Source organism: Typopeltis vanoorti, chromosome 8, assembly GCF_054136105.1.
Source record: "Typopeltis vanoorti isolate ZY-2024b chromosome 8, IOZ_Tvanoo_1.0, whole genome shotgun sequence".
Taxonomy (NCBI): Eukaryota; Metazoa; Arthropoda; class Arachnida; order Uropygi; family Thelyphonidae; genus Typopeltis; species Typopeltis vanoorti.
This window is the reverse complement of record NC_143556.1, coordinates 28180290-28194814: the sequence shown is the minus strand read 5'-3', so window position 1 is coordinate 28194814 and position 14525 is coordinate 28180290. Positions and strand designations below refer to the sequence as shown.

Genomic DNA, 14525 nt, shown 5'->3' with positions numbered 1-14525 from the left:
ATTATAGAACAATTGCCTTGATAAGTCACCTTGGTAAAGTGATGATGATCATATTAACAGAAAGATTGAGAACACAATTGGAAGCATACCTTGCAGACGAGCAAACAGGATTTAGGAAGGATAGAACTACAATTCAACAGATTTTGACAATGAGATTAATAGCAGAGAAAGCTAGGAGAAAAAACAAAAACATATATACTTGCTTTGTTGATTTTCGGAAAACATTTGACAGTATTGACCAGAAAGTGACATTAGCAGTTCTGGAATCCTATGAAATTGATAAAAAACGAATAGCTATATTAAAAGATGTTTATCAGAATGCAGTTGCAGCAGTTAGAATAGGTGATGATTTGGGGAAATGGTTTAAAACAAGCAGAAGTACCAGACCAGGAGACCCAATATCACCAAGCATTTTCATCGCACATTTAGAAAGAGCAATGGACAAACTGAAGGAAGATGCCAAAGGAATATCTGTACACGGAATGAGAATTAACAATCTGAGATTTGCAGACGACATTGTTATTATTGAAGAAGACGAAAAAGAACTACAAAAAACATTGAAACTGTTAAATGAGGAAGGGAAGAGATTTGGACTTGTTATGAACTTGGAAAAAACAAAGACAATGGTATTTGGTGAGAAGAACATGAAACAAAAGATACAAGTGGATGGAACTGATATAGAAAATGTAGAACAATTCGCATATTTGGGAAGTAAACTAATATATGACTTGGACGTATTACTTAATATTATGTAGAAGTATTACTTAATATTTATTGAACATTACACTATTCAAATCAAAAATATTCTTCGTCGGGCACAATATTGAAAGAATAAATTGCGTTAAAAATTTCGTTTGGTATTTCTTCAGCTTCCATTTTGGAAGATACATCGTCATGTGCATAATCATTGTCACCTGACACCATTGCATTCCCTTGTGCTTTAATGAAACCATTTCTTAAATTGTTTCTCTTCATAAATCCAAAAACCCAAAAAACTTGAAATCCTTTATATTATCGTTTTGCACAATTCTTTTCGATTCCTGCAACACACGGACAGTAGATATTTTGATACCTTTAGCTCTTTCACTAACAACCTAATCAAACAGTTTTTTTTTCTATGGTTGGCCACAAGCACCTTCTAAACCTCATAGCACGTTTCCTCGTATGTAAACATTTCAGAACTGTTTCAGCTTTTCGCCATTCACGAACACTACTTTCTCCAAAACTCAACAATCTATCAGCTTCACGATTCCCTTTTTCCTTTGCTACTTCTACCACTTCAATCTTGAACTGCACTGTGTAGGATTTTTTGGCGCATGCATGTTATCTATGCATCAAAAAGCATGATAAAAATATTGGGGATGCGCATTATACATTAGGTGCGCATTATCTATCGAAAAATACGGTAACTCATTTTCAGCTTCTCATTGAGTCCAACTGTTCGTCTCTTGATGAATACACTACAAAGTTAGCCATGTTGCAAAGGGAGTTTGAAGAGAGATTTAGTGATTTTTGTAACCAACAGTCTTTAGATTTATTTTCAATGCCATTCAGTGTCAATGCTACCGAAATGCCAGGCTCAGTACAAATGGGGCTGCTTGAACTCCAAAACAACTCTTCTTTGAGAGAAAAATTATTCAATGTGCCCTTGCTTACATTTTACAAAGATTACATTTCTGAGGACGCATTCCCTAATCATTGCCGGTGAAGATTAGGATGCATTCCCTAATCTTTGCCGGCATGCTTTGAAGATGTGCTTTGTTAGGAACCACATACTTATGTGAGCAGTTCTTCTCCAGCATGTGAAGTCCAAGACAAGAACTCAGATTATGGACCAACATCTCTGTGCATAATATTCTGCGCATAGCGACTTCCAACATTGATGCCAGCATCGACAAGCTGGTCAAGGAAAAGCATTGCCAAGTTGTCCATTGACATTGTAAAAAAAATGAATGTTTTCTTCATTAAATTATCTTTTTTCAAGTATTGATTGTATTTACTTATCATGAACCCAACTCCTACCTACACTCTTAAAGCTGAGTTTGTTTATTTTTATAAGATTTTATGTAAAGTATCAAATGCACAGTATTCCTTGTAAATCTGGAAAGCATCTTACAATTCTAAATACCGCAGTATAGCTTAGTGGCCTGCGGGCTTCATTGAAATTTTTAATGCGGCCTGCACTGTCTGAAAGGTTGAAGACCTCTGTTCTTCAACTCCAATAGTGAAATGGATTCAATGATTGGACTCTTACTCTTCATGACAAAATCTTGAAATTCGGTGAGGGAACCACGCCAAACTGCAGATATGTCCATCCACATGCTTGTAACATAAGGAAGGTTTAGGAGAGATTAATTATCTAGTCAGCAGCACTGCTCAAATCACTTCATGAAATAGTTAATTAGTGTTGGAGAACAAAGACTACCCATGGCTGTACCTTCAGTCTGCTAATAAAGTTTATTCTGACTTGTGAAGTAGCCAGAGAGGATGATAAATAGCTGAAGAATATCTGTAGGAAATCTTGCCAGAGCAAGTCCAGCATTTCACCTAGTGGAATATCAGTAAACAGACAATATCTAAGCTGAATAAGAGATCATCAGGATGAAGAGAAAGATTTTTTTTTCTTTAAAATAAGAACTATTCTTAAAAATAAAAACAATAGGATTATCCTATGAATGCCAAAATAATTTAGTAAGGGGGTTTTGGAGAACAAATACAGTCTACAACAGGATGTAATGAAATATTTGCTTTGTAGATCTTAAAAACTCCATACAATAGAACAGGACTATGGACTTCTAAAGTTCTTATTTCTCATCTTTCTCAGTCACTCGCTTCAATCCATGTAGTTCTCTACATGGACTGAAGACCAAAACAGCAGAATTTACTTAGTCTAATAATACCAAAACTTCTGTAAGTGTATGGAAATATACCCACAATATACCCAATATTATGAAAATATTTACTGCAGCTTGTTTAGGGAATCCAACATACCATCCTGTATAATACATTTCTACTTTGCTGAAAAGTGCATCAATGTTTAACCATCCATGATCTAAATCTCTCTACATTACAAAATCACAGAAGACAATTTACAACGAGTTTGCATCAACATGCATAGAACTAAGAGGAGCTTGCAGAGGGAAGCCAAACATAAGAGTAGAGCACAGAGGATTGGTGAATAAGAAGGAAAAGTTATTTCTTCCTAGTCAAAATCAAAATATGAATTACAACACACTTTAATTCACTAACAATGTCAGTTGCACACAGAGGATTGAAAAAAAAAAAAAAAAAAAAATACTCAACTACCCACTTTAATTACTAATGAATAGTATTTTGACGTTTCTGCAACAAGAATGAACTCACCTCAACAACTTTATTATCTAACTTAAGGCCCTCAATCTTCTTTCGTTTCTTCCCTTTATCTACAACATCCCAAACCTCAACTTTTACAACATCATCTGTTGCTTTATAATTCCACTGGATACTTGCAACCTACAGTTATAACAATGACAAAAATAAATAAAATAATAGAACTTCTATCCTTATGAGGAACAAAAATTATTTAAATGCCACCAACCTAAAAGCAGTAACATCAAAGCAAATTTAAATGAATTTCATTTTGAAGGTTTTACTATTTAAATATACAGCAGTTGAAACTTTAAAGCCACTTAATTCATTCTTTGTAAAAACTGAATCTACCTATCCAGGTCTTTTTGACAATAAATTTCACTCACTCACTCATCATAATTTTTCATAAGATACTTCTTACTCTCTAGCTTACCACATTAATTTCAAGGGAAAGTCTCTGGATTTTCTTCATGCTTTACTTCCTCATGTGCTTTCCAAACTGTGGGTTACACCTCTCAAGAGAGGCAGTGGAGTTTCATGAGGATTGCATTTATATCAATGTAAATACCATGATTATCTCAGTCATTTATTCACACCATTTAAGTTAAAAAGACATTCAAGCTGAATTCTCCATTTGTCAAAGAATATACAGGTGAGAACCCAAAACTAATTCCTAAAGTGAAAGATGAAAACATTACTTTCATACACGGCTTTTGTAAATAACATTTTTTTTTCCTCCATGTAACTCCCATCCACAAAAGACCCACAGCACTTTAGTACTATGTAGGCTAAGGATATTTTTTCTAATTTTTTTTTTATTATGTTGCTCCCACCTACAAAAGCCTATTTGCAGCCCTAAGGATTTTTTCTATTTTTATCAATTTCATATATATATATATATATATATATATATATATATATATATATATATATATATATATATATATATATATATATATATTTTTTTTTTTTTTTTTTTTTTTTTTTTTTTTACATAGTCAAGAAACCATGCTCTAAAGACCAAACAAGGCACTTTTTTCTCAAGCCACTTCAGGCCTCAAATAAGCAAGGCAGTGGTCACACTGGGTGATGAAATTCATCTTCCAACTAAAGACACAATCACAAACATCCATGCTCACAGGATTCAAACCTGCAGCCTGTTCATTGGAGAGCAGGTATGCTAACTACTCTGCCAACCAGACTAGCACTAAGTCTGGAAACCCTACTCTAGATTAAACATGGAACTTTTTCGAGGCACTTCAGGCCCTCCAATAAACAGGTCTGTGGTCTCACATCAGGCAATGAAGCTCATCTCCAAACTAAACAATTAGTGCAAAATTGTTGTTTTAAAAATTTTAACTGCTTACATTCACATAGGCAATATTTCAAGTTTTACGCATGACAAAATTATGTTTTACATACTATTTTAAAATAATTTTATAACTGCCATTCTAGCTATGTATAACTGAACACTGTGTGCAAATCAATATGTTCACCCAACACAATTAGAGAAACCTCATGCTAAAAAACAAGCCTAATATATTTCTAAATGAATTAAATCAAAGTTTTGCAGTTATTATCTGAATTATCTCAGCAAACCACCTTGGTTTGACCAAATGGACAGTTGTCTTCATATTCCAACCTATAGGCTGTGAGTTTGAATCTCCCTTTTTTCAAGCCACCTAAGGTGACAAAAAAAGTGCCATGTTTGGTCCTTTGAGGAAACTTCCAATAGTCAACCAACAGAGCTAATGTTTTACAGGTTTACAAAAAAACTTAATGGATAGGAATGCTTGGTACACACATACACGCGCACACACACACAAATAAAAGTAAATACACAAAGAGCCTCTCTCTCTCAACCAATATTGATGATGCTCTTGAGTCGGAAAGATTGGTTTTCAATCCTAGGATCGTGAAGAACCTTTCGAAGAGTTTTTTAAATGAAAGCAAGTTAGCCAGCCTCATATAAAGATGGTAGGAAAACTCAGGTTTTCATTCCATAACACAGATGAAATCGTCAGAGAGCACTTCAATAGATGTCGGATTCTGTTGGATTTTTTTTTATATATATTGATTCAGGCACAGTCAGGACCTATGAACTCATTAGTACCATGTGTGAAGTCAGATGAAGATTAAGAAAGTTTACTGACTTTTTTTCTTTTGAAAAGTTACAGGTTACGGTAGTTATAGAATATCTGATGAAGAAGGCTATTCCAGAGGACAGAAAAAAGAGATGGAATAAAAGAGGAAAAGAAGCAGGTTCAGTGTGTTTGCCATTGCACAGTAGAAGGATGCAGGGCAGAAGATCTGCTCTTGTATTAACAGTACAATAGCATGTGGAGGCTGTCTAACAAATGCATGAAACATCGCATCTGTGAGACAGAAGTTGAAGTAAATCTGTAAGAGAGAGATCATCTATGAGCAGCCAAATTACTCTCCTCTGGACAGAGTCAAGAATTTATGTATTTAATGATACGAGTTTAAACTATTGTATAAACCCACACATCATTTAAAGTTCAGCAAATTAATCAGTGTAATAAATTAATATAACAAGCAACTTTATTATCAGCATAATAAATTTCAGCATCTATATTAATCTACAAACATCAATTAACACATTTTTGCCAAGCTATACAAATTGCATTGTTCAGTACTCGCCTATGAGATGGTATGGAATAAATAGTCTCAAACTTTTAGTTTGTGATCTCTCAGGCAAGCGACAAATAATTATGTGCTTTCTATAGACACCAAAGTTATGTAGATAGATTTTTTTTTGCTTTCCAGTTATATAATTTGCCAATAATTAAGAGAAATTCTATAACTGTTCATATTTCTGAAGATGTAAGTAATTATATTTCAATCTGCATTAATCAGATATGAACTCTTTGCATATGACTCATATCTGAGGGGAAAGAATAGGCATGAATGTAAACCAATTAAGAGTCAAATACATAACCAATAATTAGTTATGACATTCTGCCAGAGAATGAATAATTATATGTCATTCTGTGAACTCTAGTTTTATGTTTGCTCCCATCCACAAAAAGTTATTTGCAAACCTATAGTACATTTTGTACCATGGATGGGCTAAGGATTTTTTTTAAAATTAAATTTTAATTTTTTTTATATTTTTTTTGCTTATTTTTTACACAGTCTGGAAATCCTGTTTTAGAGACCAAACATGAAACTTTTTCAAGCCAATTCAGGCCTCCAATAAGTGAGGTGGCAGTCTCGCACTGAATGATAAAATTCATCTACCACACAAATTTATGGAGGGTTCATTTCAGAAAAAAAAAAGTGGAGTGGTTTTGCAAAAAATAACCAACAACAAACAGCTTTTGCATATATCATTAGTCTATTAATGACTCCATGTAGAGACAAATCCATCAAATTATAAAGTATGATCATACAATTTGTGTTGGCATAGTGTAAGTTACACATATTATTATTATTATGTGACACCTCCAGGGAGTCCAAAGACTCATCGAGGGAGAGTGTGCCAACAGAATCGAAAAATTGTCTCCTTCCAACTATTAACCGTGCTCAAACTTACTTAACTTTTTTTGTGAGCAGAGGCTCTATCAATCAACCAAACTTTGTTGATCAAGCTCTTAGTGAATGAATATGCACAAGAGTTTGTTGGAGTGTATCACAGTCTTTTTTTTGTTGTTGTTGTAATAAAACATAAGAATCATTTTTATGCAATAAGATGAAGAGGTAACAGTGAACTCAATGTTGCATACACCAGGTTGATAGCTTTCAGCAAAATGGGTACTCATAGTTGAACAACCTCTTCTGCATCTGTCTCCCACACACTATATGCATTCAGAAGAGCTATTCTTTCATATTCATTCTTTCTTTTACTTGCAGCATGTTGATAATTCTTGTGGGTTATCTTTAGCTTGCAGAGCCAGTTTCTTTTCATACTCAGACTTAGCTTTCCATAACAGTTGGGATTATTCTAGCCCGCTGCTTATAATTTTCATACTGGACATCATTCTTATGAACATGGTATTCCTTTCATCATCCATTTCTCATGAATCTCTCGCTTTAATATAGATCTCTTTGAGTCATTGGGATGTGTAAGCCCTCCACCAAATACCTGAGGAACAAATCATTTTAATGCTTTATGCAAAATCTGCATTTCTTAGCAAAGTATCAGTCTTTACTTGAAACTGAAATAAGAGAAATCATATTAGACAATTCTTAACCCCTCCCCAAAAAATGATAGAAAACCCATCTGATGGTGTCTCCACCTTGGTGTGGTGGAGAGCTTGCATGTCCCAATGACCGAGAGAGATTTATGGTCATACTAAAGAAGTTACCAAGAGGGCCTCTCATGCCAGAAAGGTCAAAGAGTAGGGTAAGGACCAGACTAAGACACATTTGGTTGGGGGGGGGGGTCATGATGGGATAACTACCCATCTAATGCAAAAAATCCACAAGTTACAAAACCAGGCACTGAGTTTACAAACCAGACTGTTCAAAATAGTTACTGACTGGAAGTGTCTAATGGATTTTAAGTTGGAACATGAAATATAAAAACTTTGAAACCTAGATCTCTTCAATGTGTTATTGATATGACAGAAATTTACAATATCCAGATCTTAGCCAGAGCAAAGATCTGGATATTGTAACACAATTAGCCAAATCGTGGAAGACATAAAAACTTTCATACCAGTAGGTGATAGGCTGTTATATCTATGTTTCTGGTCATCCGTTTGATGTTGCAATTATCAACATTTATACACCAAAGAAAGATAAGGACAAAAATGCCAAAGTAAATTTATGAGTAACTAGAAAGGATATATGATTCTGTACCTGATCAGTATGTAAAATTAGTCATGGGTGATATTAACACTAAACAGGAAAAGAAACAAGATACAGGTCAACAAATGGCTTAAATAGTCTGCATGGCATTAGTAATGACAACAGTATTAAAGCTATTACATTTGCATCCTACAGAGAGCTTACATTTAGTAGTATCTACTTTCCCAGAAGAAATATCTATAAAAAAAACTTGGCTCTCCCCCACATGGAACAGTAATCAACCAAACAGATCATGTAATGATAAACAATAGACACAAGACATGCATAAAAAATGTCTGAACCTGCAGGAGTTGATGCAGATAATAATCATGACCTATAATAGTACAGTTCAGTCGAATGGAGAAATGTTAACAAGAAGTGAAATACTAATTGATATAATGTTGAAAATGTGAAGATATAAACATGATGAACAAAGGATGGAAATGAATGGGAACAGCATTCTATTGACTTATGCTGATGGCAATGTTATCCTTGGAGACTCTTATGAAGATGTTATACACTATGTCTAACCGAACCAAGGTTAAAGCCTTGATTAAATTAGTGTATTCATCATGTACACATCATGGATATTTTGCAATTTTACAACTCCTGAAGTCTAGATTAAGAAAATCTAAAGAAAAACTATTTAAGCTATTTATGACAGATATTAACCTATGGTTGTGAAACATGGTCATCAACAACAACAAAGTGAGGTAACAGAAAAAACATCACATTTGAAAAGTTTTTGGACCATCTTATAAACAAAACACTGGACTGGCCCAAATAGTCTGCATGGCATTAGTAATGACAATGGGATTATTCATTATCACAAATGAATTCAGAGATATCTGCTTATGTACTGTAAGACATATTACAGATATAATTTTGTATCCTCCAGAGGACTTACAATTAGTAATACATGCTGCATGAATGACATAATGAACTATAAAACCTGTTTCAAAGACTCGACATCCTATCATTTATAAGAAGCAAGGAAAATGAGTGGTATGGTCATATCTGGATAGCAGATGACCCGTTAATCAAACTAGTACTTACAAATAAAAATTGACAAGAAAAGACTCACAGGTAGATCCCAAACATGATGGATGTGGTAGTGAGAGACTTAAGACAGCTGGATGAACACTTTACATCAGATGTAGCTTATGACAGAGACCAATGGAAAAACTTAGTGATGGCAGCATTAGACCTGAATGGTCCATTAAGCTGAAAAAAGAAATAATTTTATGAAAGGAACAATGACAGTGTATTTTCTATATTTTTTGAATTTATTTCTAATGACTATACTGGAGGGAAATATAAGAATGGTAACCATTTATTTACATAAACAGTAATATTCAGCACCGGTATATATGCAAGTGCAACTCATATTTCAAGAGTTAAATGATGGGGGAGGAACTTATTCCAGTGATTGCCCCCCACCCTCTCTTTTGTGGATAATGTGCAGTGGCATAACTGCAAAACAAAAGTATCACTAAATATTTATAGATACTTTATTTCGGAGAGAAACTAATCAATTTATGTTCTACATAATGTTTTGAACAACAAATGTTATATATCAAGTCAAAATTAGAAAACCTTACTTGAGAGATATTTCTATGTGATGAGGACAGTTCAAATATTAGTTTTACACAAAAATTCTACTGAAAAAACTTGGAACTGGTTTGTCAGTATACTGCCAAATATTAAAAATGTATCCATCTGCACAAAGCAGAAAAGATGTGTTACAAGTGAGCTATTACCAGATATGTGATGGGCAAAAATTCACAGCATGAATATGTTAATTAACAAAACATTACATACAATAACAAAAAAAATATCATTCTGGGTATAACAGAGAATATTTGGTACATTTCAGTTCCTAAAAAACAAACACTACAAGAAAAAATATTTCACTAGTGTTTAAAATGGAAAAAATATAATAATAATGAAATAATTGTATTTCACCAAAATCATCAGGTATGGTAGCATTATTCATTATCACAAATGAATTCAGAGATATCTGCTTATGTACTGTAGACATATTTGCTCTGAGTAATTGTGCCATTAACTGCAACAATAAATTTTAACAGTGATCTGAAATACCAGCAATCTTCAAATTCCATTAAGATAAGGAAGAATTATCGTTTCTAATTCTTTTGCTATTAAGAACAAAATTAAAGTATATAAGAAAAAATTTTGAACAGCTTTTTGAAACTAGGACATGTTTACAATGACAAACTGATGCAATGTAGTACATCCATATAACTAAATACATATCAACAGATATTCTTATGACTGTTTACATATTAAAGTTTTGACAGTCAATATTTCCATTGTTTTTGTAAGAACTATAATCATGTTTGTGGCAAATTTACATTAACTTAACCAAAGAAATCTGAGTATTGGTACTTTTGTAAAAAACAAAAATTGTCAAAAGTTAGCATGTATTTACAAATTTTGTTTTGCCCAAATTTGGCATTACAAACAATTTTGTTTTGCCCAAATTTGTCACTACAGGTGGTCTAATCAAAACTAAAACAACCTGACAACTCTTAAGTTAAGAGACCATCCAGCAATATAGAATTATTACAACTCAGTTTCAATCATTCCACCAATAAAAATGATATAATTAAAATCGAAACTGAACTACAACATACTGGCCACTGAATACGAAACTTTTATTTAATATTGTGGTTTCCATATAGGCATGTGATTGCCAATAATGATGCTCTTCAATTCACAGCAGATAGTTCAACGAGATACGAGGCAGGAACAGCCTTCATTAAATGCTTTGGTCAATTGCTGCACACATGAAGTTCTGTTTGTCTGTACAATCAACTATGGTGATCTCATTCCTGACAGACTGTCTTAGAATCATAGTTTGCCTCTTATACAAGCAATGTAGGTTATTTTTCCACTGATTAAACATTTGGGAAATCTCGTTTTTGAGAAACACCAGTCAACTCTGCTGTTTTCAAAATCATGGCTTCAGCCAGATGGGTACCCAAAATAAGCCCTTTATCGAACTGCAAAGGATGCTTTGTTGTCCCATTGTGACAATCAATACTATTCACAATTACTGACCAACAGCATTCCTAAATGGTTGCCTAGAACATGTGGTGATGCATGAGACCAAGTATTTTGCATATATACTGTGCAAATAATGTTTACGTTCATTTGCATAAAGATTTCTAATTCAGTGGCTGGTATGTGTACATGGACATAACCTAAGGACATGACTGTGAAAACATTCACTATACCAAATTGTATTACATTACATCCAAACAAAGTTGAAGTTATTATAATGTATAATTCTAATATATCCCCCCCCTTTGTGTTCCTGCAAATCATCCAACAAACAGAAACTGGAATGATCTGACTACTTTTTATAAGTGTTCAAATAACCCAAATTCAATAAAATATCCAACCAGAGTTCTGAAATAACTTGCAGCTGGGTAGATGGCAAACATGAAACCAGCAAGTGTTTACAGATTTTGTAAGCACCTGTTGGTTATAAACTTTGTAAACTACAATGAATTCATTGCAAAGTACATGCTCCAATTTCGCTGCTTCCAGAAAGGAAACAAGTGAAATTGGAGCACTACAGTTTGCAATGTCTAATGCCATTCTATTTCCAAATGAAAGAAAAAAAAGCAGGACAGTTTCAGAATTTGAATTTTCTTACTAAATTATTATTAATGTGAATTTTATCTATGAAAATGTAGAAAGCTTATAGTACATCAGTACTGTAGGTTAGCTAAGATTTAAGTAATCTGGAAACTATGCTTTTGAAACAGAACACAATTTTTTCCACTCCAGACCTCTGATGGGGAATCAAAGGAGTCTATGGAGTCAAGGCTCATCATGGAGCTTATGGAATGAGCAATAGTTCCAACAGGTTAAAATATATAAAGGATTATTATTTACTAGTGACATTGTGCACAAATTAAAAAAAAAAAGAACTACCTGTATCTCTTCAGTTGGTATATACTCTTCTTTGAATTTCTGACCCTGTAACCTCAAGAAAAGGCAGCTTTTACCAACATTTCTATCACCTTTTATTATTATTTTCACTGGAATGGAGAATAAAACAATTCACTGATAAATTTAATTAAACAGTATATATGAATTCTCAAGTTTCATTACTTAATGCAAAACTCAGTGAATATATTGACAAGAAAATGTTACTTGGATTTCTGTTTAAAAAAAATAAAAAAATAAATAAAAATTAAACTGTCCAACCTAAAAAGGTTTTTTGATTCTACTTAGCTTTTAAAATTCTAATATTAACTTTGTATGGAATCTTGAGAGAACTAGTCTAAATTAATCCTTGTAAAAGTTAGTTTATTGAGATACATATTAATAAGAAGTTGGATATTACACGCAATCAGATTATACACCAATTAATTTCATGTGCTAAGAACCAGTGACTCCTTCATAGTAGATAAATGATTTAAATTAAAAAAAAATCCATAAATTATTAACATACGTAACAATCAAAACACGGCAGTGGTGATGAGTGGAACAGACATCACCTGTCTTTTAGGATTGTTTGGAGATTGTTGGAAAAGTTAAATTCAAGTATGTTGAGAGATTTGATAATTCCAGACATCATTTAAGATAAAGCCCTGATTTCTGTTGAGGAAGCCACAGGAATGAATAATGGCAGTAGATTCTTTGATCTGAAATGAAAGTAAATTTCCACTAGTTAGGGAATAGTGGCTGCATCCTAATCAATGGCATGATTTGGTATATAAATGAGATGCAAGACTAGATCTTTCCTCTCTTCTAAATGCAACATTACTAAGATGTTCCTGCTTTCCAATTTCAAAACTTCTGCTTGTGTGACCTACGTAAAGCAGATCACCTGAACATCAAATTCTATAAATACTTGAATATTTGTAGAAGGGAGGATACTGTCTTAAAAATCTAAGGACAATATGGACAGTTTGGAGAGATCTTTAAGACTGATATTAGGGCTCTTAAGTAGTGCCATGATCTTGATGGAAAGAAAATTGAATAACATGTCTACACACGGAAAAATAAATAAATTATTAAAGTTTAATAGAGATATTTCAATCCAAAAATTGCAGGTCATCATCAGCGGCATAAAGGCTAGTGGAGTGTAAAGTGGAATATGAAAAATGGATTATTAAAATAATACCAGTGATGGGATGGTATAAATGGAACAATGCGAGGGAGTAACAGAAGCATTAGGATTAAAATGAATAAAAAAATTATTATTAACAATGTCTGATTAGAATGAGACCCTCCCATATCATTGGATAAGAGAGGCAGTCATTTCAATTCAGGTTAGGATGATAGAGATGGACTTAGGTGCTCTCTTTAAACAAATGATAAAACTTGAGGTAGCACTGATTAAGCACATTTCAGACCAGAGGATACTGTGGTCAGTATCAAATGTGCATTGCACTAAGTCAGATTTCTTATTAATGATCTAAAACTGGTCTTCTTGTAACTTTTTCTTCACAGAACATCCATTTTGTCAGAAGCAGTCATGGTGGCAGTTATAAGGAACTTTGTAGAAGACATCAGGAAGAAAAAGAATATATCTTCAGAAGATGGGAACCAGAAGAGATTGTTGAAAAGAATAAATGTAGCCAATTGACTGTTTTTTTTTTTTTTTTTTTTTTTTTTTTTTTTACAGATTCTTGAAATTGGTTCAGAAATGCCAGAAATCTATGGAATTGAAACCCTCCATATGGTTTCTGGTTGTTGGAGATGGGCTTGTAGTAATCTAAAAAATGTTGCATAGTTTGTCCTAAGAACCCATTCAGTTGCATAATATGCTTGATGTGCAAGAATTCTTGCATGAGGATACTGATATGAACAAGACAAAAGATTTATGATTTCAGTTTTTTGAGGATGATGGTGAGCAGATTGCTGCACACATGAAGTAATGTATGTAATGGCTAGTGAAGATAGGTTTGTGATAAATGGAGGTAGCCAGTACACCTGAAGAAGAGCAGGAGAATAATGTATCTAGGAAAGTTAGTTTGTTTAACGAAAGTATCAAATAAAGATGGAAACACTTCAACAATGATAGTACATTTATGATTGTTGAAGTGTTTGCTAGAAGCAGACATTCTAACAAAAATAATCAACTCCCCTGGATTAAATAATAAAATCTACTAAAAAAGAAAATCTACTCCCCTTTTCTATTTACATAGCGAAGTTTATCCAGAGGAGTAGATTATTTTTTGTTAGAATGTCTGCTTCTAGCAAACACTTCAACAATCATAAATGTATTATCATTGTCGAAGTGTTTCCATCTTTGATGCTTTTGTTGAACATTTAATGCCTCTTCTTGCATCTGAGCTTACAACTGCTTTGAAAAATTCCAT

At 33.3% G+C, this 14525-nt stretch overlaps 1 protein-coding gene across 3 annotated transcripts in view; it reads right to left on the bottom strand.

The window, feature by feature from the left end:
* Nucleotides 1–14525, bottom strand: part of LOC150103873 (rab-like protein 6) — a 330329-nt gene that overhangs the window by 276887 nt on the left and 38917 nt on the right. For all 3 annotated transcript variants that reach the window (XM_090396585.1, XM_090396584.1, XM_090396583.1), the window contains exons 3-4: nt 12127–12233; nt 3364–3492 (exon numbers count right to left, since the gene is read on the bottom strand). In XM_090396585.1, coding sequence (XP_090252711.1) covers nt 3364–3492; nt 12127–12233 — 236 coding nt within the window. The remainder of the gene's footprint in view (nt 1–3363; nt 3493–12126; nt 12234–14525) is intronic.